Source organism: Mesoplodon mirus, assembly GCF_964341445.2.
Source record: "Mesoplodon mirus genome assembly, chromosome: 14".
Classification (NCBI taxonomy): domain Eukaryota; kingdom Metazoa; phylum Chordata; class Mammalia; order Artiodactyla; family Ziphiidae; genus Mesoplodon; species Mesoplodon mirus.
The window spans coordinates 11,250,620-11,277,216 of record NC_138990.1 but is presented as its reverse complement, the minus strand read 5'-3'; the positions used below and the strand labels follow the sequence as shown (position 1 = coordinate 11,277,216).

At 47.3% G+C, this 26,597-nt stretch overlaps 1 protein-coding gene across 1 annotated transcript; it reads right to left on the bottom strand.

Moving 5' to 3' along the window:
* Positions 1-302: 302 nt before the first annotated feature.
* THNSL2 (threonine synthase like 2) lies at positions 303-16,390 on the bottom strand. The gene is made up of 9 exons (XM_082642181.1): positions 16,358-16,390; positions 13,010-13,244; positions 11,354-11,548; positions 10,488-10,640; positions 7,022-7,252; positions 3,695-3,843; positions 3,463-3,588; positions 1,111-1,262; positions 303-633 (listed from the first exon to the last, which is right to left on the bottom strand). The coding sequence occupies exons 2-9, from the start codon at positions 13,230-13,232 to the stop codon at positions 408-410; spliced, it is 1,455 nt and encodes a 484-aa protein (XP_082498307.1). The 5' UTR covers positions 13,233-13,244; positions 16,358-16,390; the 3' UTR covers positions 303-407.
* Between the last annotated feature and the right edge of the window lie 10,207 nt (positions 16,391-26,597).

Here is a 26,597-nt window from a genome sequence, read left to right as displayed (position 1 = left end):
GTCCAAAATCTTGGAGCCAAGGTTGCCCCTGAGCCCCAGACTTCTGATTTGCAGGCCCTGAAAGTTTCACAGGAAGCAGTGATGCTCCTGCACTGTCTGGCCCTGGGGGTGCACCCCCAGCAATCATCCACGACTCCCTCCCCGCCTCCCCGGTGACCAGGTCCAACACGGCCAGCCAGCCACGGTGAGAGCACAGAACAGCCAGGGAACAGCACACAGCCCACTGGCTCCAGACCCAGCTGGGCAGTCCCCTGAGAAACTCCTGCACCTGCATGGAGAGAAGGTGCACAAGGCAGCTCAGAGGGGACACCTCCCAGGGTCCGGAGCATGGAGAGAAGATGCACAAGGCGGCTCAGAGGGGACACCTCCCCGGGTCCGGAGTCTAAAGGAAGCCAGCTCCAGCCTGGCTATGCCGGCGCTTTCCGGAAGCGCCCCTGCCGCTGCCGGCTCAGGTCCTCAATCAGGCCCCGAAGCATCCGCGTCCAGTCGTCACCCTTCCGCATCGGGGTACAGCGCGCCTCCTTGTGCTCCAGGGCGAGGATCTCCGCGGGAGTCTCCGGGGTCAGCCCGGCAGCCAGCACGGCCTCCGGGAACTTGGCTGCAGAGGCGGTAGCCAGACAACAGCGGGGAGGGCTGCGGAGGCGGGGCAGGTGGGAACAGGGGCCGGAAGACAGAAGACAGAGGGACGGGAGGAGGAGGAACAGGGGAAGGGGAGAGGTAGGGTGCAGAGAGAGAGAGAGAGAAAGACACGTTTGGTCCCTTGAACTTATCTCTGCAGTGACTCTGCAAGCAAACTGCTCCTCCTTGTTGGAGGCCCAGCTCCCTCTCCCAGGATCACAGTCTCAGGACACAGTGCCACGCAGCACCCATCATGCTCACAAAAGCCATTTGTGGGACTTCCCTGGCGGTCCAGTGGTTAAGACTCTGCGCTTCCACTGCAGGGGGACACGGGTTCCATCCCTGGTCAGGGAACTGAGATCCCGCATGCAGCAAGGGGCAGCCAAAAAGAAAAGGCCATTTGTTCACATTCCTCTCTCCCCTGCTTGGGGAAGAGGAGGACCCCTGAAAGCCAAGGGGTTCCCCCGACACACAGGCACCCACCACCTGTACCTGGGCTGCCGCCTGTCCACCTGCTGGTAATGGTAGCTCACGGCCACGGCCGAGTGAGGGCACAGCAAGTACTGGTTCTCTTCCCAGCAGCGGCCCATGGTCTGGGTGATGGTCTCGTCTGACACTGACTGAGACACTACAGCCTCTGAAAGCTGACAGGTTTCAGGGTCAGAGGGGTGAGAATCAGGGCTGAGGGGAAGTGGGGAAAAGGGGAGAAAATTCCCACCACGTAACATAGCCAGATACGCACCAGAAACTCGAATGAAACGCTCAGATGGAATGGCTCAGATTCAGCTCAGAGAAAAAATCTGGTTTCTCACGTTTCCCAGTTTTAAATGGATTCACTCAAGTTAGGGGAAGGATACCTTTGAGTTTCAGGTCAACACATTTAGTTACAATTTGGCTCATGAATCAGCAAATTAGTGTATATAGTCTTGTTCAACAACGGACAGAACACAGGGTAAGGGCGCTCAAGCATTCCTGCTGCTTTGTTGTTGGCACGCCCCCTTCCTGTGGATGTGAGAATAGCTTCCCGTCAGTTCCCACCCGGCTCTTGTGGCACCTCCTTTAGGAAAACTCCCCACTACCTTTAGACAAAGGAAGACTCCCTTCCCAGTGCTCCCTTGGTGTAGACGGTTTATTTGATCATTCTCTGAAAATTCACTGCATGCTTATAATGTGCCAAAAGCCCTGCATATACTCAACAGCAACCAATAGAGACCACAGGGTATTATAAATTATTTAGATACCTTCCTGACCCATTAGGATTCACAGAAGACAATGCATGTGTTTTATTTATCTTTGTATCTCCAGGACCAAGCATAGCTCCTGACTCATGGTCAATATGTAATACAAATGAGTGAATGAATGAATGAATGAATGCTGTTCCAGCAGTTGGAGTATCTTCTACGTGTACAGCAGGGGAGAGAACGAAGAATTGGGGGATATGGTGTCTGTCTTCATGGAGCATCTCATTTACATGAGGAGAAGGATTGTGGATGTCAATACAAACCATTAAATAAGTTGAACTTTGGTTGTGTTACAGTCTGAATGTTTGTGTCCCTCCCAAGTTTATATGTTGAAGCCCTAACCCCAATAGGATGGTATTTGGAGGTGGGGCCTTTGGGAGATAATTAGGTCATGAGGGTGGAGCCCTCATGAATGGGATTAGTGTCTTTATAAGAAGAGGTCAGAGGGCTAGCTAAATCTCCTTCCACATATGAGAAGGCAGCCAACTGCAACCCAGAAGAGGGCCCTCACCAGAACTCAACCATGGCACCCTGACCTCAGTCCTCCAGTCTCCAGAACTGTGAGAAGTACATTTGTGTTGTTTCTAAGCCACCAGTCTGTGGTACTTTGTTATAGCAGTCCAAACTAATTAAGACAGGTTGCATCAAAAGAAGCATAGATTCCAGAAGACAGAAATTCCACTCCAGTCTGTGTGGGTGTATCTAGCTCTGGAGACAACCCTTTAAGATGGACATTGACCACTGAAAATTACATCATGTAAGGGACAGCTAAAGGACCCAGGAAGGCTTAGCAGGTAAATGAAGATTCTCTTCAAGTATGGGAATCAGATGGCTCACCAGTGCACAAGCTAAGAAGTAACAGGTTCTAGCTTGACATAAAGAACTTCATAATGATTAGAGCTGATGTGAGGTAGTGAGGTCCTAGGCACTGGAGATATACACAGTCTGGATGATGATTTGGTGGGAATGTGGCAGAGAAAATTAAAAGCAAATTCAACATATGAAATTCTTTTTTTATATTAAATAAGTTTTCATCACCAGGTTACCTTAAAATAAAAGCAATCCCTCCCTAGGCTCCTACCCATCTGAGGAGATAAAATTTCTCCTTTTTAAAAAAAAAAAAAAAAGCTAATAGAACAATAGTCTCTGCTCATACTGGATGGGAAAAGTGGTTTCCAGTTATTATTGGAAATAAACAATAATAAATAAAAACAACAGTTAATATATTAAGCCCTATATTGCCAGGCAGTATACCAAGTTCTTCATGGGTATTATTTGACTTAAAATTCAACAGTGCTATGAGGCAGGCATTCTCTTTATCCCCATTTTATAGATGAGAAAATTGAAGCACGGAATTTAAGAAACTGGTCCAAGGTCTCACAGCTGGCTTGGAGTTAAGCCCCACCTGACTCTAAACCAATAACCTCTACTGCCTCTCCTCATTCAACAAAGAAATCCACATGAAGTGACTGTAGAAGTGCCAGGCTCATAGTAGGTACTCAAGAAACAAGCATCCCCTTTCCTTGAACAGATTTTCAAACCCCAAGTCTGGTCTTATGGCTGCACCCTTTCCCTTCTCCATGGTGTATGGGTGGTAACTGACCTTGCTGTGCAATTCCTTGGGTAGACTCACACTTCGGGTCCTTTCAAACTGCTCCATGAGGGCTCTTGTCACCTGGCTGTCAGAACCAGATAGCAGCCAGAAGATCCTCTCCATGTTGTATGGCACCTGGGCAGAAAGGCAGGGTCCCGAGGGTCACGCTGACCTCAGCCCTTGTCCACCTCCACCCAACCAACACCTGGGTCAGACCTGCACGTCACCTCACAGGCCCCACCTGAATGTCCATAGCTGATGCCAAGGTTGGTTTGACGGCCTCAGACAGAGAGAAGTCTCCCCGCTGGACGGTCCTGTGGATGATGTCATTGTCGTTCACTGCCACGACCAGGTGGATGGGCAGGCCCATTTTCTGAGCGATGAACCCAGCTTAAGAGAGGAGAACAGTGGTTTCTTAGACAGAACACCAAAAGCACAAACAAAAGAAAAAAAAGTAGATAAATTGGATTTCATCAAAATTACGAAGATTTTTGAAAAGACGACCCACAGAATAGGAAAAACTATTTGCAAATCATGTATCTGATAGAGGACTTGAAGCCAGAATATATAAAGATTTCTTACAACTCAACAATAAAAATACAAATAACCCAATTAGAAAATAGGCAAAGGACTTGAGTACCTATTTCTCCAAAGAAGATATACAAATAGCCAATGAACACATGAAAAGATACTCAACATCATTAGTCATCAGGAAAACACAAACCAAAACCCCAATGACATACCGCGTCATACGCACTAGGATGGCTAGAATCAAAATGATAGACAATAACAAGTCTTGGTCAGGATGTGGAGAACCTGGAACCCCCCCCCCCATACACTGTTGGTTGGAATGTAAAATGGTGCAGCCACTTCAGAAAACAGTCCAGCAGTTTCTCAAAAAGTTAAGCACAGAGTTCCAATATGACCCAGAAATCCACTCCTAGTTTATATATACTCAAGATAACTGAAAGCAGGTCCGCACAAAAAACCTAAGCACAAATGTTCATAGCAGCATTATTCGTAACAACTAAAACACTGAAACAATCCAAATGTGCATTAACTGATAAATGCATAGACAAAATGTGGTATATCTGTACAATAAAATAGTATTCAGCCATAAGAAGGAATAAGGTACTGATACACGCTACAACATAGATGAGCCTTGAAAACATTACACTAAGTGAAAGAAGGCCACATATTGGATGATTCTTTTTATATAAAATGTCCAGAAGAGGAAAATCTATAGAGACAAAATAGATTAGTGGCTGCCTAAAGCTGGGAGGGATGAGGGGAAATGGGGAATGACTGCTAAAGGAATAGGACTTCCTTTTAGGGTGCTGAAAATGTTCTAAAACTGATTATGGTGATGGCTGCCCACATCTGTGTACACTAAAAACTATTAAGTTGTATACTTTAAGTGGGTGAATTGTATGATATGTGAATCATAGAGCAATGAAGCTGTTACAAAAAAATGAAGGAAAGATGGGGCTTCCCTGGTGGCGCAGTGGTTGGGAGTCCGCCTGCCAATGCAGGGACACGGGTTCGTGCTCCGGTCCGGGAAGATCCCACATGCCGCGGAGCGGCTGGGCCCGTGAGCCATGGCTGCTGAGCCTGCGCGTCCGGAGCCTGTGCTCCACAATGGGAGAGGCCACAACAGTGAGAGGCCCGCATACCGCAAAAAAAAAAAAAAAAAAAGAAGGAAAGTGTAGGAGAAGGTTACTGTGCCCTGACACTGTTCCCGTGCCAAACGCTGCCCCCAGGCAGGTACTGACACATGCTTGCCACCACTTGCAGAAGAGAAAATGGAGGTTCTGAGAAGTTGAAATGACCCATCCAAAGCCTGCTAAGTGGCAGACAAAGGATGTGAACTAGGTTTATCTAAGTCTAGAGCACATGCTGAGTCCCCTGACTCAGTCTCCTAGAACCAGCGCCCTCAAACTGCGTCCCCTGGAAAGGGACTGAGGGGGTCAGAGCAGCAGCCTCCGTCTACCCTAATAGCATGTCTGTTTGCATGGAACAAGCAAGGAATTCCTCACCCTGAAAGATGGAAAGCCCAGAAAGGCAACGTAGTTTGGGGGAAGGTTCCTACTGCCATGAATGGTTGATCTCTGATGAGTAGGTAAAAGGAGTTAAGGACAACCGCACCACCCAACATCACTCTTAATTTTGTGAAGCACATTCACAGTCTTATTTCACGTGATCTTCAGTAAACATCATGATATCCTTGTACGACAGAGGAGCAACGGAGACTCAAGCTCAAGAGGTCCAGGGGCTTAAGGTCAAGCAGCTAGTTCCTGACGGAGCAGGGCTAGATCGGAGTCTCCTCTGCAAACATTGTTTTTGTGTCCAGGGGCTTAAGGTCAAGCAGCTAGTTCCTGACGGAGCAGGGCTAGATCGGAGTTCCCTCTGCAAACATTGCTTTTGTGCCAGGCACTGTGGCAGATACTGGGACATGTGCAGCTGGCATCACTCCCTGGAGGGTGATGCACATGGGCGGCCATGGATGGGAAGAAGGCTGGGCCATCCTTGTCCAACAGCCAGCTTGCTGTTCTTTCCACCCCTGTGTTAGCTGAAGTCAGGAAGACTCCTGACCGCTAAGATACTTTCATGGTCTCACCTAAGCTGTCCTGGATGCCCATCAGAAGCAATGCCATGAACAGAACCATCAGAAAAGAAGTTACGCCAATCAGGAGGCAGCCTTGCATGCTGGTGAGGATTCAGGCTCTGGAGTCAGCCTGCCTGGGCTGCCATCCTGGCTCTGGGACTGACTGCTGTGTGACCAGGGGCAGGCTGAGCAACTTCTCTGTGCCTCAGCTTCCTCGTTATAACATGGAAATCATAGTACCGTTCCCCTCATAGGCGCATGTGAGGATTTAAGGAGTTAATACAAGGGAAGCATTTAGAGCAGTGCCCGATGCATAGTCAGTGCTTTATAAATGTTAAGGATTATTATAGGAAATGATTTTAATGCCACGTAGCTCTATAGCTCTTGACCCTCACAAAGTTCACATACACGCAAAGAATCTTATTTGTGCCCTGTGGTCGTCCTGAGAGATATGATAAGTGTTCCAATCTCCCTTTGATAGCTGAGGAGCTGAGTCTAAGGGACAAGACGTTTAGCTAGTAAAGGACAGGACTGGGCCCAGAAGCCTAAGTCCAGGTCTCTTTCCACATCACACGGTCTCCAGGGAAAACACGCTGTGCCAGGCGAGCCCTTATCTTCAGAGCAGGCAGCTGGCTGGAGCTGGGAGGGAAGTCCACGTTCCTGGCACAGGGCACTGCCAGCCGGGCCAGCGGCTGAACCTTGACCTAGTCTCCCCACGCTCTGCTGAGCAAACACATCAGATCAGGCAGCCGGAGCACCTCGGGATTAACCCATCCTCCTCCCCCTGCGGCAAGCGGCCAGGATGTCCCCCCAGGGAGTTGGGGGAAGTTTTCTGGAAGCTTCTTGTGTGTCGTTTCCCATCACTTAGGACCCAACCTTTCTCCTCAACCAAAGTGCAGCTGGGAGGACGGGGACCACAGGCATTTTTCTGGAAAGCCCATTTCCGCCCAGGGGTCTCCTTACCTGTGAGGTTACCGGCAGCCCCCGATGGTACAACCACCTCCACGGGGGTCGGTGTGTGCAAGTCTAAGGCTGGTGCACACCGGAAATAAGCGAAGAAGTGGTGGGCCATTTGCACGAGGACCCGGGACCAGTTGATTGAATTCAGACTCATCAGATTGTGCTCCTTGACGAAGGCCACGTCGGCAAACACGGCCTTGATGGGCTCGTCCAGCTCATCGCTGTTCCCCTCCACTGTCAGAGGAGAGAGGAGAGGGAGTTATCATAAGAACTCCCCGGGGGCCAGCATGTGCCCATAAGGTCAGCATGTGCTCCTAGGCTGAGCCCATCCTGCTGGGACCTTCACTCAAACCATGTCTCATATCCTTGGGGTCACATTTCCAATGTTTCTACCATCATCTAAAACTAGATAGAAAATGTCAGCTTTCTGGGATATTGGGGGAAGAATTCCTCTTTGTATTCCATGCCCACTTCCCCAGTCTCTGGGGGTGGTTTATCGGATCGTGAGACGGTGAGAGGCTGAGCTTTACTTCACGGTCCTCCATCAGGGGCTGGAGGGAAAGACTCGCTCTTCCCACGTGGGTTCCCAGGCCAAGCTGCACTCCTCAGCCCAGCCCAACCAGCCATCAAGCCAATATTGTTCTCTTATCTGAAACCTGGGTCTGTTTCTGCACTGGGTCCAGACTTGGAGGACAGTGGGGGAAGATCATCAGGGGAAATGCCAGAGTAGGCACGGAGGTTATTTCTTTATTTTTTAAAATAAATTTGTTTATTTATTTATTTATTGATGGCGGAGTTGGGTCTTTGTGGCTGCGCGCGGGCTTTCTCTAGTTGTGGAGAGCAGACTCTTCATTGTGGTGCACGGGCTTCTCATCGCAGCGGCTTCTCTTGCTGCGGAGCACGGGCTCTAGGCGCTCGGGCTTGTGGCACGCGGGCTCAGTAGTTGTGGCTCGCGGGCTCTAGAGCACAGTGTCAGTAGTTGTGGTGCACGGGCTTAGTTGCTCCATGGCATGTGGGATCTTCCAGGACCAGGGCTCGAAGCCACGTCCCCTGCACTGGCAGGCGGATTCTTAACCACTGCGCCACCAGGGAAGCCCGGCACTGAGGTTACTATTCATTCCACCCTTCGTCGTGTAGCAGTCATGAAGCTGCAGGACTGACTCCAGGTCCATGTACAGGGGGGTATTTGCCGGGGTGCCAGGAAAAGATTCCCTGTGTTTAAGAGAGAGCCACAGGAAGAGAGACCTGGTTACCTTCAGGAACCACCATATGCCACAAGAGGAATGAGGCTGAATGGAAGATGGAGCAGAGAACCTGGCTCCCTGACGGCAGTGAACCAGCCAGTCGGGAGCCTATCCCACCTCTAGACTTCCTCTAGACATGAGCTCAAAAATATCCCTGTTCAAGCCAGTCTCAGTTAGATTTTCTGTTACTTCCAACCAAAAACATCCCAAGTAATATATAACTAGTGTTTGCTGATTATCCTGTGCTTAAGAAGAACGAAGTATACAATGTATATGGAAATTCATGACTCTAGAAAATATCTGTGTCCAACACACAACAATCCAGGTGGCCCATCTCTACCCCGAGCTCACCAGCCCAATGGAAAACACATGCCCACCGTTAGCTCCCGAACTAACACACGTCCTCATGGAAACCAAATCAGAAGATTCCAGAAAGGAAAGGAAGAACTTGAACAGTCCTGTTTTGGAAACAAAAACTAATTCCTTTAAAGGTTCCTGCCTTATTTTCTTGAAGCGCAGAACATGTATGAAACAGAAATGCCCTTTGGCTCTCAGGCAATAGCACATTTATGACATACTGTATTCATCACCATCCACGTGTCTGCCACTATTTTTCTTTTCTTTCTTTCTTCTTTTTAAAATTTTTTGGCCATGCCACACAGCATGCAGGATCTTAGTTCCACAACCAGGGTCGAACCCACGCCACCTGTGCTGGAAGCACGGAGTCTTAACCACTGGACCACCAGGGAAGTCCCTGCCACTATTTTTCAAATGTGCACCATTCTCCACCCCGTGGTCAGGAAAGGTGCTTCTATACATGCCCTTAGGTCAAAGCCTTCCGATATCTGTGTACAAGGAGAGAAGGGCGTAGGTGCAGAACAGAGGTACAAAAAGCTGTTCTCTGCTTTGATTCTAGGTAAAGACAGTCCTAGATTCATAAATAGCAATTCTGGTGCTTAGGGTGTAACAGGGACACTCAGGAACCTGAATCTTGTACATTAAAATCTTGCCATGACTGCAGAAAAATGCAGCCAGATATGGGTAATTCATTACTAAGGCTCAGGTGTAAGATTTTTGCCAACACCCGCCTTAGCTAAACCATAAACTTTTCAGTGGAATGCGTATGTGCTTGCTAAAGAAAAGAGTAGAAGGGACTTTTTGTTTGCCCTTGAACAAATGGACAAAGAATATTCATGCTACTCCCATGGGTAAGGTTCGTTCTCACTGTTCTTTTGGTCCTTGACAAAATTGGTGTTATATAAAAACATCATCTACGGGATTATAACAGGAGGCCAGGCCAGTTATAGAAGGAAGGTTTTCTGTCACCACATTTGGTGTCCTGCCAGGTGAGTGACCAAACCAAGCCAGGCCACCTGGACAGCTTGCCCAAGGCCACAGTGCACAAAACCTCACCAAGACCCCTATTGCTCATATTCCAACCCCTTCCTTGGGGCTACCTGGGGTGTAGTAGGGTGTCAGAGGTAGAAATTAGAAATAAAAAGTATGGCTCCACTCAAACTCATCCTGCCTTCCTACACTCTTGAAATCCGTAATGATTAAATGCACTCAGAACAGATGGCCAGACATTAAGGAGATGGCTTTTTGCCTCTCTGTAAACACAAAACGTTACGATTCATGATGTGGCTCAGGAAGGGGGGTCGCTAGCGATGGGTCCCACTGAGTAGCTTCTTATCTTAAATACTTAAACCTGCTAACCAAGTGCATAGCTTAGTTGATTCAACGCTGCAAGGGAGGGCATGAGCTGCCAACATGCAATGGCACATTGTCTTAAAAATAATTATTAAACGTGTTTTTGCCATCTGGACTTCAGTGCCCTGGGACAGAACCCAAGTCACTTGGCTCAGGCTATGACTCTGGGGAGCTGCCTGTAGATATGGCACCAGCAGGGTGGACGTGCAGGGAAGTGGCCTTCTTTGGGGTATGGTTTTCAACCTGCACTTCCTCGGTTGTCCTGTCAGTATTGGTTTATGCACCTGTCACGTCCAGTAGTTTCTGAGACTGTGTAGCCACGAGCTTGCTCAGAGCTAAGGCAAGGCATACACCAACCTCTAAATATGACTGATGAAGGAAGGGAAGGAGGCAGAAAGGGGAGGAGGAAGGATGGTCAGCTAGTCAATTGGCTAGTTTTGTTCCAGCCCATCTCCCAAAACAGACCACTCGAGGCAAAGCCATGCTGGCCCCGGAGCCTCTGTTCCAGCACCCACCTCCAAACACGTGGACATTCTCTCTCAGCACGGTCGTCATCTGGAGCTCCTGAATCTTTGTGCAGCGACCTTTGGGCAGCAGAACGATGAGGTCCACGTTCTCTGCCCCCCGAACACTCTCGATGGCTGCACTCCCTGTGTCCCCAGAAGTTCCTGGATGGGGAGAAGGAGGAGCCCTCCTCTTTAGGACGAGGGAGATGGAAAAGGGAAGAAATGGCCCCTAAAGCACTGTCGCCAAGTGAGGCAATATCCTGGAGGGTAGGAGCCCAGTACTTCATCTGGGGTCCTTGAACCTCCAAGGCATCCACAGATAGAAATCAGGGCATCTGTGAGCGTGGCGCCATATCTTCTGTGTATTTTATGTATGTAAAATATTTTTCTAAGAAGGTTCCACAGCCTCCACCAGACTGTCAAAAGGGTCTGTGGCACAAGAAAAGTTTAAGAACCCTGCTCTATAAATTAGGAGGTTGGGATTACCATATACACATTATTATACATAAAATAGATAACCAACAAGGACCTACTGTATAGCACAGGGAACTGTACTCAGTATTTTGTAATAACCTATAAGGGAAAAGAATCTGAAAAACAATAGATAGATAGATAAATAGATAGATAGATAGATAGATAGATAGATAGATAGATAGTTAATGTATAACTGAATCACTGTGCTGTACACACACGTACACACACACACACACACAGAGTACTGTAAATCAACCATACTTCAATTTAAGAAAAAGAACCCTGCTCTAGAAGAACCAGTAACACACTCCCCAAGAGACATCAGTGGAGGGCATCCTGGGGGTGGACACTGGCAAGCTGGGGCACTATAGGGCTCCAGGGCGCACGGCCATGATGCACACCTACAACCACGGTGATGTGCTTTTTCCTCTTCTCCAGGAAGTACTGAAGGAACTGTGCTGCGCAGCACAGGGGCAGGTCCTTAAACGCATAGGTGACCCCATGCCACAGCTCCAGCACGTTCAGCCCATTCCTCAGTCTGGATAGATGGACCACCTCTTTGTGTCGGAATCTGCTGAAGGCTCGGTCGATCAGATCTGCGAGGGGAGAGAGGGGAGGTTGGACAGTGATTAAAGGCCATTCTCTTGTCCCTCAAGTTCACTCTCAGTCTCTTTACACTTTTACACTGGAAGTTTCTGTCTCTTGTTACCAGATAAAAAGACCAGAAGTTTTTATCATAAAGGATACTGGGTATGAATATAATTGTTTAATCCTAGGGAAAATGTCTGAAAAGGCATGAACTAAACTGTTCATGGATTCCTCATAGTGATGGCCCCAGAGACCAGAATTGGAGCTGTAAGACTTTCATTTTTTACTTTATACATTTCTTCATTATTTGGATTTCTTGTGTGCATGTATTCCAATGAGATTCAATTAAACAATTGCATAAGAAGCAAATCAAATGTCTCATCTTGGGCTTCTCTGGTGGCTCAGTGGTTGGGAGTCCGCCTGCCGATGCAGGGGACATAGGTTTGTGCCCCGGTCCAGGAAGATCCTACACGCCGCGGATCGGCTAGGCCCGTGAGCCATGGCCGCTGAGCCTGCGCGTCTGGAACCTGTGCTCCACAACAGGAGAGGCCACAACAGTGAGAGGCCCACATACCGCAAAAAAAATTAAAAAATAAAAAAATGTCTCATCTCTTCTAATTTTCCTTCCTAAAGACAGAGACTTATTTGTCTGTTTTTGCATTACTTAATCTCACACCTGTGATGCCAGAACCTTGAGATGGTTTACTTAGAATCCTACCTAAGGCTAAGGTCATCTAGAGTAGTGTTTCTCAAGCTTTAATTAGCGAACTAATCACCTAGGATCTTAAAATGCAGGTTTGGGATCGGTAGGTCAGAGAAGTCTGAGAATTCTGATATGTACCCAGGCAACACCGTCAATGCTGGTCATCGAGCTACATTTTGGGTCCTCTTCTTCTCAGCCCCAAACTCTCACCATTACATCTGGTCCACGGACCAGGAGCACCAGTATCATCTGGACATTTGATAGGAATGTAGAATTCTCAGGCCCACCCTAGACCTACTGAATCAGAATCTGCATTTTAAAGGTATTCCCACAGAGAATCTGTAGGCACATAACAGTCTGAAATGAGCTGGTCCAGAACACTCTCAAAGTCCCTTCTGGAATTACCATTAAAGGAGATAAAACAGCAATCTGAGGGTCTGGGTGTTTCATACGCAGGAAGGAAATACCCCACATTCAAGCATCTCAGGACGATAGCGAAATCCCTTGAAAGGGTTTTTAAAAAATAAGCAAAAAAAAAATCTCCGCAGATCACTTTGACGTTCATCTCACTGGAGGTGGGAGCTGGAATGAATTAACCCTTTGGGGATATTTCCAATTCTGGGATTCCAGAGTCTGGAAAAAACTCCAAAGTTTCGGAAATATGGCTAGGGACCTCCTAGGGGTTAAATGATGGATGTGCAACTCCATGGTGGGCTGAGCTGGCAGAAGAGTGAGATGGGAGCGTAGAAAGGCAGGGTCTGCTCACCATTTAAGTCATCCCTTGGAATGAGCTCGGGGCCAATGAAGAGGCTACACAGCTCCTTCACCAGGCTGGGGTAGGAGACCACACTCCACTGACGCAGGGTCTCTCTGTCCAGCTGAGGCAGCTCCTCGGGCATGTAGAGACCCCCATCCGGAGCATAGCCAGAGAAAAGGGCCCCTTCAAAGTCAACCCGTGGGGCCATCCCCCGAGTACTGATGTACCACATGATCCTGGAGGCCTGCAGAGGGAACAGTCCCAGAGACACTTGATCTCCAAGCTCAGTACCTCATGGGACGATGCTGAAGTACACCCAGTCCCTTCGGCTAGCTCCTGGGCCATCATCCAGACTGGGAGGCTGGAGCTCTGTGAAATCTCAGGCCAGCTTCACCTGAGACTGCACAAATCCTGACCTCTCCAATCAAAATGAGGTAATTCTACTGACCTACTACCATGGGAGAGGGGGTACTGGAGCATTCTGGGAAAGGAGAACATTTGGTCCTTACTGATGAGGAAGAAGTCCTTGGGGTGGGGAAAAGGAATAACAACAATAAGGCAAGTGCCATTTTGATACCCTCTCGATAAGGAGAGGATGACACACTTGATTATACTCTCTTTTGAGAGATGTATCTACTTCTGCTAAAAAAATAATCATCAGGGCTTCCCTGGTGGCACCGTGGTTGAGAGTCCGCCTGACAATGCAGGCGACGCGGGTTCGGGCCCCGGTCCGGGAAGATCCCACATGCTGCGGAGTGGCTGGGCCTGTGAGCCATGGCCACTGAGCCTGCGCGTCCGGAGCCTGTGCTCCGCAACGGGAGAGGCCACAACAGTGAGAGGCCCGCGTACCGCAAAAATCATCATCATCATCATCATCATCACCTTCAATGGATTTTTAGCAATGCTGCCTGTAACCTAATGGTTCTCCACTCTGGTAGTCTGTTGCAATCAGCTTGGGAATGTTTAAAAAAATACCCCTACCTGGGACTCTACCTGGATCAATTAAGCTGAAATCTCTACATGAGGCTCCTCGGGTGGGTCTCATATGCAGCAAGGAGGATGCATAGGGTGGCCAACCCATCCCAGTTTGCCCGGGACTTTCCTAGTTTTAAAACTGAAAGTCCCAAGTCCCAGGAAACCCCTCAGTCCCAGGAAAACTAGTACGATTAGTCATCCCAGGTGACAACCAGTGTCCTACCTCTCAGCCTGATCCTAAAATAGTCAGAAGTGCTGATAGATGCTACTCTTGCTACCATCTGGCCCAGCTAACTGGTCCTGTCTGGATACAGAACTCTGATTAGCATGGAAGGGGATAGGGTCCAAGGGCACCCCAGGCCTAACTCTGGTCACACTTCACATCAGTTAGGTTCCCAGGAGCCAAGCACCATGTCAAGCAGCTAGGCTTGAGCTCTGAACACCTTCCTCTGGATCATGGCTGTGAATTCAGATTATAAATCCCCACAACACCTCTGGGGATGAATTTGACTAGACAAGCTCTCAGTACCAGCTTGGACTTATTTCTGTGCCTGGGCCAGCGGGGAACCCCTGCCCTCTGGGGACAAAGCCACCTGAAGCCTTCCACCTATGAGAAAGGGAATGAGCCAGCATGGACCTGGAGGAATTCTGGTTCCCTAGACTGTGACTCTGACACATATGAGTCCAGAGCAAGTCCTACCTGGGCTGCCCTGTGCCACTCCCAAGCCTACAAACACGAATGCATCCAACTTTGAGAAGCAGAGACCAGTGGAATTGTCCAAATCATGAATCTTTTGAAAGTGAAAGTGGACATTATTAATAATTATGCTGGGACAATGGGGATAAGCCAGAACCGTCTCAGGCAAACTGGGACATATCACCTTGTATAGGGGTGCACGGCACAGAAATGAAATCAGGCAACTCCAAAAGCCAACTGCAGGGAGTCAGCAAAGAAGGCCCAGTGTCTCACAAACCAGAACAGTGTGGGAGGGCACAGGGCTAGCAGTGCCTTCAAGCAAAAGAGTAATTTCTGTAACTCTGTGGCAAGGGTTAAAGCCAATGCCTACTACCCAAGACCCCGGAGTAACGGGAGGGCGATCGTGCCTGGCCACTTCCCGGGGTCAGATTAAAAGAAAGAAGACAACTGGGCTGCCAAAGAAGCTGTGGCAAGCATGAAGGCAGTCAGAGCTACAGAGAAGGCGAAAGAAAATATCTGCGGAATGCACGTTCCTGGGGCGCTGGTCTCTGTTCCCGGCTCCACCTGGCCCAGGAACAAAGGAGAGGGCCTGAGGCCGGGCTCTGCACGTGTCAATGGGAAGAAGTGGACTGATAAGCACAGGAAGGGCCGCCGCCGCTGTTCTATCCAAAGACCCCAAGGGGCAGCCTTCTGAGGCCAGCACGGCAAAGCTACATGCGCTATACACCACTGGGTTCAGTGTAAGGTAAACTGGAGAGAGAAGCCCAGATGTAGAAGCCGCTGCCACAGGACCGTGGAGAAGCTGACGAAAAACACCAGGCACTCTGGTTGGACTGCTGTATGGGGGCTCCAAGCATCCGACGGGGACTGAACTAAGTGACCTCTGGCGCATGATTTTATAATTTGCCCCTGTGACTCCGCTGGGCCCTATTCCAGAGTGGAGACAGGTCAGAAAAATTCTGACCAATAATCTGGATGAAAAGCAAGGGAAACAAGAGAGCGCCGCAAGACAAGGAAACATTTCAAGAAGGGCTCCTCCGGGAGGCGAAGAGATTTCTGAGCAGGGGTGAGGCCATGGGGAAGATTTAAACCCCTGCGGCCGAACCCCTGGCAGTCGATCGCTGACCTCAGACTGCGGCCCCTGGGGTGGAGGCCCCGGCAGGCCCACGGCAGGCGCCGGCCTCTCCAAGGTCACTGGGCACCGGTCCTCCGGCTGACCTGGTCTTGGGCCAAGACGGTTTTGATAAGGTCTTAGGGATAAGGCTCCACTCCCAGCCTCTGAAAACCTCGCAGACTTCTCAGTGTCGGGGCTCTCCGAGAATTGCAGAATTCCTGCCAAAGGTGCAAAGCATCGGGAACCCTCAACCCTGCCAGGTTCCTCTAAGTCGCAGCGCCCGAACTAGAGATTGAAGAAAGGGGTTAGGGAGGCCGATCCAGCCACGCTGAAATGCGGGTTGAGCGAAAGTTCCAGAGCTCAAAAGTCTCGCTACCGATTACCCCGGAGAGGGCGCCGCGATCGCCGGAAGAGAACCCGGAGAGGGGGCCCGGGGCCGGCGCGCGCCTGCTGGAGGTTCGGCCGCTGGGGCGCCCGCTCGCGTGAGGGCGGAACCCCAATCCCCGCCCCGGAATCGGCTGGTTGGGCGGGAGAGTGGGAGGGCTGCGGGGTCCGGGCCGGGCGCGTTTACCTGGTGCCAGGCTCTGGGAGTGGCGGGGCGCGGCCCGGGAGGCGGATCGGGCGCGGCGGGAGTGCCCAGTTCCGGACGTGCGCGCGGGACGCGGGGGCAGCGGCCGAGCTTCCGGTCGGAGGATGAGCCGGGCCACCTGGCAGGGAGGCTAAGGGCGGAAGAAAGCGGCGTGGGAAGAGGTGGAGGAGGGAGCGACAGGGAATGATAACGAGAGGGAAACCATTTATTCCTCACTTAGTATGCTTTTCTGACACTTTGCTAAGCGCTTTATTCACAGTCTCTTAAATCTTCCTTGCAGCCCCGGAAGCACCACATCGTCGCACGTTTCAGGGTAGAGAACTGAGCGCAAGATGCAAAGAAGAAAGACCCTTATCGTCTCTGGGCTTCATGCTTCCCACCTACGAAGACTGGAAGGCTGACAAACTGTTTCTCAAACTAGGGCTAGTGAGTCAGGAATTCAGAATCCACAGGGATACATGACATCGTTTTGAAGGAAAACACTTTTTATTAAGCACAGATATATTCTAGGGTAAAACGCCTCCCCAATTTATTTTAAAGAAAAAAAGCAAGGCGTGAAAAAATGTCTTCCAGATATAGCCAAATGCCCTTGGAGTCACGTCCCTGCTCCTGGGACCTGACCCACTTAGATGGCAAAATTTGTGGAACTGGATGTGACAGATGCCGGATAAGGTTTAGACTTGCCTCTAGGCCGGGCTTGGTCATTGTAGGTGGTCCCACTGGGCGTCATGGGGATGGAGGGAATGGCCGCCCTCTGGTGTTGCTGTTACTTCTGCTATCTTCCTTCTATTTATGACATTCTCCTAAACCTGTGGTCTCTGCTTACTCAAGTTACCTGCCCTCCAAACTTTGGCCCACACATGGTGTCCACATCCATAGAAGTCCACGCACCTGCGGTTGACTGACTCCAGTCTGAGTGGGTCTCAAATTCCTGAAAGAGAAAGTCTGATTGGTCACTGCTCAGCTTATAGATTGTTGTAATGGAATTCACACAGCGGCCAGAGGGGCCATTCCCAGAGAGGAATATAGGTCAGGCAGGGACCTGAAAAGAGTTTCCATCCCCTGCATTAAGTGTACTTAATAACTCAAAGGCCAGGGAAACTGAGACCCATGGTAAAAATGCCATAAGATGCCGCAGAGTTTCTTACAATGCTCATAACGAACCAAGCATCTTCTATTGCTGGACGCTTCTTATATGTATGGTTATTTTTTTTGGCCACACCGGGGCATGTGGGATCTTAGTTCCCCGACCAGCGATCAAACCCACCTCCCCAGCACTGGAAGGGTGGAGTCTTAACCACTGGACCACCAGGGAAGTCCCTGTATGGTTCTTATATGTATTAGTTATGCACCCTTTTCTATCGTACTAAATAACTTCCTCCATTTCTGAATTTATTTGGATTAGCAGTAATTGCGCCTAATTAATAAGAATGAGAGATGCCTTTTAATGTTCTGATAACTGGTTTTACTCAATAACTTTTGAGAAACTTGTAGAATACATTTGAGAAGAGTACAAACAGTTCTGCAGTTAATGTTACTTTGTGTTGCTCTTTTTTAATTTTCTTCATAGCATTTATTGCTCTCAGACTCATGTGCTTGTTGGCTGTTTTTCTCTCCTCTCTATTCTAATGGAAGCTCTATGAGAGCATGGACCTTATTTGTTGTATCCACCACTCTCTCCCCTAGAACAGTTACTGGCCACACTCAGTACATGCTTATTGAATGAATGAATAAAATGCATAGAAAACAAAATTGACTTGTTTAAAATATCAGCCACCTGGATGTCACTGGTAACTCATTTAGCAAAGGCCAGCCTACAGAAGTTGATTGGATACTAGTGTGAAATTCCATCACACTAGTGGTGGCTGTGTTAAACATCCCTGGAAAACAATGGTCAGCAAGAAAGTTTCAAGCTTCAGCATGAGAACGCACTTTTGCAGTTGCATACATTGAGAATTAGACAATCCGCATAGACTGAAGTGATCTTAAATGCAGAAGGGAATCTGCAGGCTGTCTAACTTTCTTATTCCTCTAGGTGAGCCAAGCAACCATTTCCCATGGCCCAAACCCGAATGTAGACCCTATTCTAAGAACCTTTTGATGGTGTTAGTTCAGTGGTTCTCACACTCCAAGGTATATAAACATCATTTAGGCCTATGCTTCTCAAACTTTAATATACCAAAGCTTCACCTGAGGATTTTGTTAAATATGGATTTTAATTCAGGAGATCCGGGGTGGGGCGTGAGATTCTGCATTTTTAACATGTTTCAAGGCGAGACCAATATTGTTGGTCTGAGAACCCCACTTTGAGTAGCAAGGACCTAAGAAGTTTGTTTTAAATTCAGATTCCTGGGTGCCATCTCTAAGATTCTGATTCAGAAAGTCAGTGGCAGGGACCCAGGAATCTTTATTTTTAACAAGTGCCCCAGGTGACTCTGATTCAAGTGATCTGTTGGCATATTTAGAGAAATTTTGCATTTGACCGTTGTAATTAAAAAAAACCTCAAGAAGAACAAGGAGGGCTTCCCTGGTGGCGCAGTGGTTAAGAATCTGCCTGCCAGTGCAGGGGACTCGGGTTCGATCCCTGGTCCGGGAAGATCCCACATGCCCACGGAGCAACTAAGCCTGCACGCCCCAACTACTGAGCATGTGCTCTAGAGCCTGCGAGCCACAACTACTGAGCCCAAGTGCTGCAGCTACTGAAGCCTGTGTGCCTAGAGCCCATGCTCCTCAAGAGAAGCCACTGCAATGAGAAGCCCGCACACCACAACGAAGAGTAGCTAGCCCCCGCTCGCCACAACTAGAGAAAAGCCCGCGCGCAGCAATGAAGACCCAACACAGCCAAAAATAAATAAATAAATAAATAAATAAAAGAACAATGAGCTAACAAGCTGCCTTGAATAAAGGCAAAAATGGCAGCTAGGGAAATAGGAAAAGGGTTTGGGGGGATAGAGAGGAAGCTTTTTATGGGGACTCTCTCACGGGTGGTAAGGAAGATTTACTCAGTGTAATGCTCACAATACAGTGCTTCCAAATGGCCTTTGCTTGGACACCTAAAAATGTGCAACACAGAAGTTCATGAAGGGGTTAGTGAAATCATGAGCTCTTAGTATAGAGCATGACATCCTTCATGACAATGAGCCTGGATTCATACTTCAGGAAATAATTGGAGCAACAGCTCCTTTTTAGAGGCAATTAGAAATATAAGAGCGTTAACATTTAACTTCATCCCCTATACTCTCCTCCTCGCTCTGTCTGCTCGGGCCACAGTGGTGCCCACCTCTTCCTCCATGTGACAAACATGGCACCACTTCAGGTCTTTGCAACTGCTTTGTCCTCTGCCCAGAATGCTCTTCCTCTTGGCACAGTCAGGCTTTTGCTCCAAGATCTCCTAACGTGAAAGGGCTTCCATAACCACTCGGTCTAAAACGGTGCGTAGTTATCCTTCTACGCTGCTTTACCCTTCTCCATAAACTTATCACCACCAGATACCCTAGAGGGTCACTGGTTTCTCCTCACCATAATGGAAGCTCCCAGGAAAATAGGGAATAGTTCCGTGCCATTCTCTGATTTATCCCCAGTGCTCAGACAGTGCCTGACATATAGTAAATGCCCCATAAAGTATTTGCTTAAGGAGGAAGGAAGACATTACTACAGCCATGGAGATGCTTTTCCGTCTCTCTACCCTGACACCTTCCCTTCCTCCTGGTCCCAAGGTTCTTACCAGCACCCTGACCGGGAATGAGAACAATCAGTTAACTCTTTTTAATAACTAATGCTGCTCTGAGTGTGGTTACTCTATTTTGTCTTTCTCAACAAATTATAGAAAGACAAAAGAGTAAGGCCAACATATAATAATTTATTACTTCAGGTGAGTTACAAAGCGACAAGTGACCATCAAGCTGACACAGGTATTGTACACAGCATGTGGATGACACAGGTCAGGGTCACAGAGAACAAGCCTGAGACAACATGGGACATGAGTCAGGCAGGACAGTCATAGATCAAGCCGAGGCTGGGAGGAGATGTTGACTGTCTAGGACAGGGGTCAGCAAACTATAGCCCATGGGCTAAATCTGGCCCACTGCCTGTTCTTCTGGATACAGTTTTACTGGAACCCAGCTGTGCCCATTCATCTGAGTACCGCCTATGGCTGCTTTTGCACTAAGACAATGGAGTGGAGAAGCTGCACCATAGACCCTATGGCCCATGTCAACTGAAAAAAAAAGGCACAGAAGTTGAGAACTGTGTTTTATTCAGTGGACTGGCTGAAGACTTAAGCCCGGGAGGCAGCCTCTCAGATAGCTCTGAGGGACTGCTCTGAAGAGGTAAGGGAGAAGCCTGGATATATAGGAGTTTTTGCAACAAAGACCAGGTAGTCGGAACATTAAGAGATTACTATTAATTAAAGGAAACCAGATATCTCAAGTTAATGAATTGAGCACTTTTCTATGTATGGGAAGATGTAAGAGTCTGGGCTCATTGAAATAATTCCCTCTATGTGCACCGCAGCTGTCCAGGGCCAGTATCTTGCTTTTCTCCATCCTGAGTCCCCTCAGGGTATACAGTCGGTGGAGGCTGCAGTGGCCAATGGCTTGATGGCCCCAACATCTTTTGTTTACTGATACAACAGGTGACATTTTTCCCCCACACCCGCAAAGCCTAATATGTTTACTATCTGGCCCTTTACAGAAAACCCATGTCCACCCTGGTCTAGCAGCTTCTTCCTAAGTAGAATGACAGGCAGAGAGTGAAGGTGGGAAGTATTTGTCTGAATACCCTGTGGGAGACTCGGAACTTGTTGACCATCTATCTCACAACAGGACTCCACAAGCAGAGTCAGGAAAACACCTGCCAAGGGAAGGAGGGAAAGCACCAGGGCCAGGAAACAATGCGAGTCACACAGGGGCACAGAGGGAAGGGAAACAGTTTAAAACACAGGAAACATTTAAAAAAACCTATGACACTCAGCTGAGCTACCTGAAAGGATGGAGCAGGAATGCTGGAGGTGTATCCCAAGCTGTAGGAGGGGAGGGGAGAACAGTCCGTTTCCCCTGGTGCAGAAATGGAGCAAGTTAGCCAGGGCTTGGGGACGGAGGCACACTAGGTCCCTGGGGGCAGACCTTAGAGACATCACAGCATCTTCAGGAATCAGATACGATTCTATAAATCACTCCTGCATCTGTCAGTCATTGGACACGGCTACCCCGGGGGGAGGTATGACCTTGGACGAGGCTGATACAATCACCGTCTACAATTGTACCGTCAGCTGATACGATCTCCAAAGAAGGCTGTGGGCTGAAGGTCTTCTCCCAGCCGTTCCCAGCCGCTGGGGAAGAAGCTTTTTCTTCCTGAAGGAGGATGTGAGCAGAACATCACAGTATCCTCCGCATTTAGAAAAAGATTTAAGAGGAGTGGAGCTCTCATTCTCTGGAGCTGACGTTATTAAAGTGATGAACACGTACTCTGCCATTCACTCATTTTTATTCCATAAGATATATATATATATATATGATGTATGATTAAAGATATTTTATATATAGTGGACACCTAAAAAAGTACCAGGCTCTGGGCCAGGCTCCAGGCTCTGCCCTTCAGGATCCCATAGTCTGCAGAGCAGAGGGACAGGGACAGACAGAAAGACACACACAGCCCAACCGAGAAGTGCTGCAGGGGAAGCAAGCACAGGCCTGGCTCAGCACACACAGTTGGGGCTCAGGAGATGCAGCTACGGCTTCACAGAGGAGGAGGCCCCTGGTCTAGCCTGGGCGAGTCGGGTTTACAGCTTTAGGTGGAACAGAAGTGGGTTTCTTTCTACCCATTCACGCCATGCAGAAAGTTGAGTAATACAGAGCGTGTGGCTCCCTTCTCTCGCGCCCGGTACTGCCAACCTGAGTTCCAACTCTCTGGTTCCTGATTCCAGCATAAACCAGGGTGTTTACATTCCTTGCCACTAGATGGCAGTATTCGGTCAAGAGGACTGGCTACCGTGGCTTATTGCTGTCAGCCCCAGTTCCAATTTTGGTTGATGCGGGGAAGGGGGGCACGGGGAGGGGTCCTGCGAATGGCAATAGGGTTTTCCATTTTTTTTTACTTTAATTCATAAAATTGTATATGACATATATATCCATGCGCCTAAAGGATTGAAAAATCAAGCAAACACTAGAATATTGGTGTCCATGGTAGACTGGAAATTACTGCCTGATGTTTTCCTAGAAAATTGGCAAAACTAGAATTTTGCCATGAGAATTATTTTTTCTTACTGTGTCCCCCCTACCTCCTGGCCAGGTACCTGGTGTACAGATTGGTGATGTTATACTTAAATTCTTTTCATGATCCCCAGCTGGGACCACCTTCTATCACTTTTGAGTGTCCCACCCACTCTCCACCCAGTGAGGAGAGGTTGGACTTTCTGTGGCAGGTGATATGGGGTACGTCTGGGGCATTCCCTGACAGCAAGACGACAGAGGTGTGCCCAGCTGCACACCTGAAAACCACCAAATAAGCCTCATGATCCTAATCTTCCATGATAATGAGTCATTGATAATATCTAAAGCTAAAAAAGGAATGAGAGGGGGACCTTCAAGGTGGCGGAGGAGTGAGACGTGGAGATCACCTTCCTCCCCACAAATACATCAAAAATACATCTACATGTGGAACAACTCCTACAGAACACCTACTGAATGCTGGCAGAAGACCTCAGACTTCCCAAAAGGCAAGAAATTCCCCGTGTACATGGCTGTGTGGCTGACAGGGTGCCGGTGCTCCAGCTGGGTGTCAGGACTGAGCCTCTGAGCTGGGAGAGCCAAGTTCAGGACATTGATCCATTGGAGACCTACCGGCCCCACGTAGAATCTATCGGCAAGAGCTCTCCCAGAGATCTCCATCTCAGTGCTAAGACCCAGCTCCACTCAACAACCAGCAAGCTCCAGTGCTGGACACCCCATGCCAAACAACTAGTAAGACAGGAACACAACCCCTCTCATTAGCAGAGAGGCTGCCTAAAATCATAATAAGGTCACAGACACCCCAAAACACACCACTGGACATGGTCCTGCCCACCAGAAAGACAAGATCTAGTCTCATCCACCAAAACACAGGCACCAGTCCCCTCCACCAGGAAGCCTACACAACCCACTGAACCAACATTAGCCACTGGGGGCAGACACCAAAAACAACGGGAACTACGAACCTGCAGCCTGCAAAAAGGAGACCCCAAACACAAAATGAGAAGACAAAGAAATACACAGCAGATGAAGGAGCAAGATAAAAAACCCTCAGACCAAATAAATATAGAGGAGATAGGCAGTCTACCTGAAAAAGAATTCAGAGTAATGATAGTAAAGATGATCCAAAATCTTGAAATAGCATGGAGAAAATAAAAGAAACATTTAACAAGGAACTAGAAGAACTAAAGAGCAAACAAACAATGATGAACAACACAATAAATGATATTTAAAATTCTCTAGAAGGAATCAATAGCAGGATACCTGAGACAGAAGAATGGATAAGTGACCTGGAAGATAAGATAGTGGAAATAACTACTGCAGAGCAGAATAAAGAAAAAACAATGAAAAGAATTGAGGACAGCATCAGAGATCTCTGGAACAACATTAAACACACCAACATTCTAATTATAGGGGTCCCAGAAGAAGAAGAGAAAAAGAAAGGGACTGAGAAAATATTTGAAGAGACTATAGTTGAAAACTTCCCTAATATGGGAAAGGAAATAGTCAATCAAGTCCAGGAAGCACAGAGAGTCCCATACAGGATAAATCCAAGGAGAAACATGCCGAGACACATATTAATCAAACTATCAAAAATTAAAATCAAAGAAAAAATATTAAAAGCAGCAAGGGAAAAGCAACAAATAACATACAAGGGAATCCCCATAAGGTTAAGAGCTTTCAGCAGAAACTCTGCAAGCCAGAAGGGAGTGGCAGGACATATTTAAAGTGATGAAAGGGGAAAACTTACAACCAAGATTACTCTACCCAGCAAGGATCTCATTCAGATTCGACAGAGAAATTAAAACCTTTACAGATAAGCAAAAGCTAAGAGAATTCAGCACCACCAAACCAGCTTTACAACAAACACTAAAGGAACTTCTCTAGGAAGGAAACACAAGAGAAGAGGAAGACCTACAATAACAAAGCCAAAACAATTAAGAAAATGGTAATAGGAACATACATATTGATAATTACCTTAAATGTAAATGGATTAAATGCTCCCACCAAAAGACATAAACTGGCTTAATGGATACAAACACAAGACCTATACATATGCCGTCTACAAGAGACCCACTTCAGACCTAGGGACACATACAGACTGAAAGTGAGGGGATGGAAAAATATGTTCCATGCAAACAGAAATCAAAAGAAAGCTGGAGTAGCAATTCTCATATCAGACAAAATAGACTTAAAATAAAGACTATTACAAGAGACAAAGAAGGACACTACATAATGATCAAGGAATCAATCCAAGAAGAATATATAACAATTGTAAATATTTATGCACCCAACATAGGAGCACCTCAATACATAAGGCAAATGCTAACAGCCATAAAAGGGGAAATCAACAGTAACACAGTCATAATAGGGGACTTTAACACCCCACTTTCACCAGTGGACAGATCATCCAAAATGAAAATAAATAAGGAAACACAAGCTTTAAATGATACATTAAACAAGGTGGACTTAATTGATATTTATAGGACATTCCATCCAAAACCAACAGAATACACTTTCTTCTCAAGTGCTCATGGAACACTCTCCAGGATACATCATATCTTGGGTCACAAATCAAGTCTTGGTAAATTTAAGAAAATTGAAATTGTATCAAGTATCTTTTCCGACCACAATGCTATGAGACTAGATATCAATTACAGGACAAAGTCTATAAAAAATACAAACAAACGGAGGCTAAACAATACACTACGAAATAACCAAGAGATCACTGAAAATATCAAAGAGGAGATAAAAAAATACCTAGAGACAATTGACAATGAAAACAAAATGACCCAAAACCTATAGGATGCAGCAAAAGCAGTTCTAAGAGGGAAGTTTATAGCAATACAATCCCACCAAACAAGAAAAATCTCACATAAACAACCTAAACTTACACCTAATGCAATTAAAGAAAGAAGAACAAAAAAAACCCCAAAGTTGGCAGAAGGAAAGAAATCATAAAGATCAGATAAGAAATAAATGAAAAAGAAATGAAGGAAATGATAGCAAAAATCAATAAAACTAGAATCTGGTTCTTTGAGAAGATAAACAAAATTGATAAACCCTTAGCCAGACTCATCAAGAAAAAAGGGAGAAGACTCAAATCAATAGAATTAGAAACAAAAAAGGAGAAGTAACAACTGACACTGCAGAAATACAAAGAATCATGAGAGATTATTACAAGCAACTACGCCAATAAAATGGACAACCTGGAAGAAATGGACAAATTCTTAGAAAAGCACAACCTTCTGAGACTGAACCACGAAGAAATAGAAAATATAAACAGACCAATCACAAGCACCGAAATTGAAACTGTGATTAAAAATCTTCCAACAAACAAAAGCCAAGGACCAGATGGCTTCACAGGCGAATTCTATCAAACATTTAGGGAAGAGGTAACACCTATCCTTCTCAAACTCTTCCAAAATATAGCAGAGGGAGGAACACTCCCAAACTCATTCTACGAGGCCACCATCACCCTGATACCAAAACCAGACAACGATGTCACAAAAAAAGAAAACAACAGGCCAGTATCTCTGATGAACATAGATGCAAAAATCCTCAACAGAATACTAGCAGACAGAATCCAACAGCACATTAAAAGGATCATACACCATGATCAAGTGGGATTTATCCAGGAATGCAAGGATTCTTCAGTACATGCAAATCAATCAATGTGATAAACCACATTAACAAATTGAAGGAGAAAAACCATATGATCACCTCAGTAGATGCAAAAAAAGTTTTCGACAGAATTCATCACCCATTTATGTTAAAAATCCTCCAGAAAGTAGGCATAGAGGGAACTTACCTCAACATAATAAAGGCCATATATGACAAACCCACAGCCAACATCGCCCTCAGTGGTGAAAAACTGAAACCATTTCCACTAAGATCAGGAACAAGACAAGGTTTCCCACTCTCACCACTATTATTCAACATAGTTTTGGAAGTTTTAGCCACAGCAATCAGAGAAGAAAAAGAAATAAAAGGAA

Excerpts from the sequence above, each read along its gene's own strand:
- THNSL2 (XM_082642181.1), bottom strand. The coding sequence starts at position 13,232 with ATGTGGTACATCAGTACTCGGGGGATGGCCCCACGGGTTGACTTTGAA. Across the intron at positions 3,844-7,021 it reads GGCTGCCGGTAACCTCACAG|CTGGGTTCATCGCTCAGAAA; the intron begins GTAAGGAGACCC and ends TCCTCTCTTAAG. Across the intron at positions 3,589-3,694 it reads CATCAGCTATGGACATTCAG|GTGCCATACAACATGGAGAG; the intron begins GTGGGGCCTGTG and ends CTTTCTGCCCAG.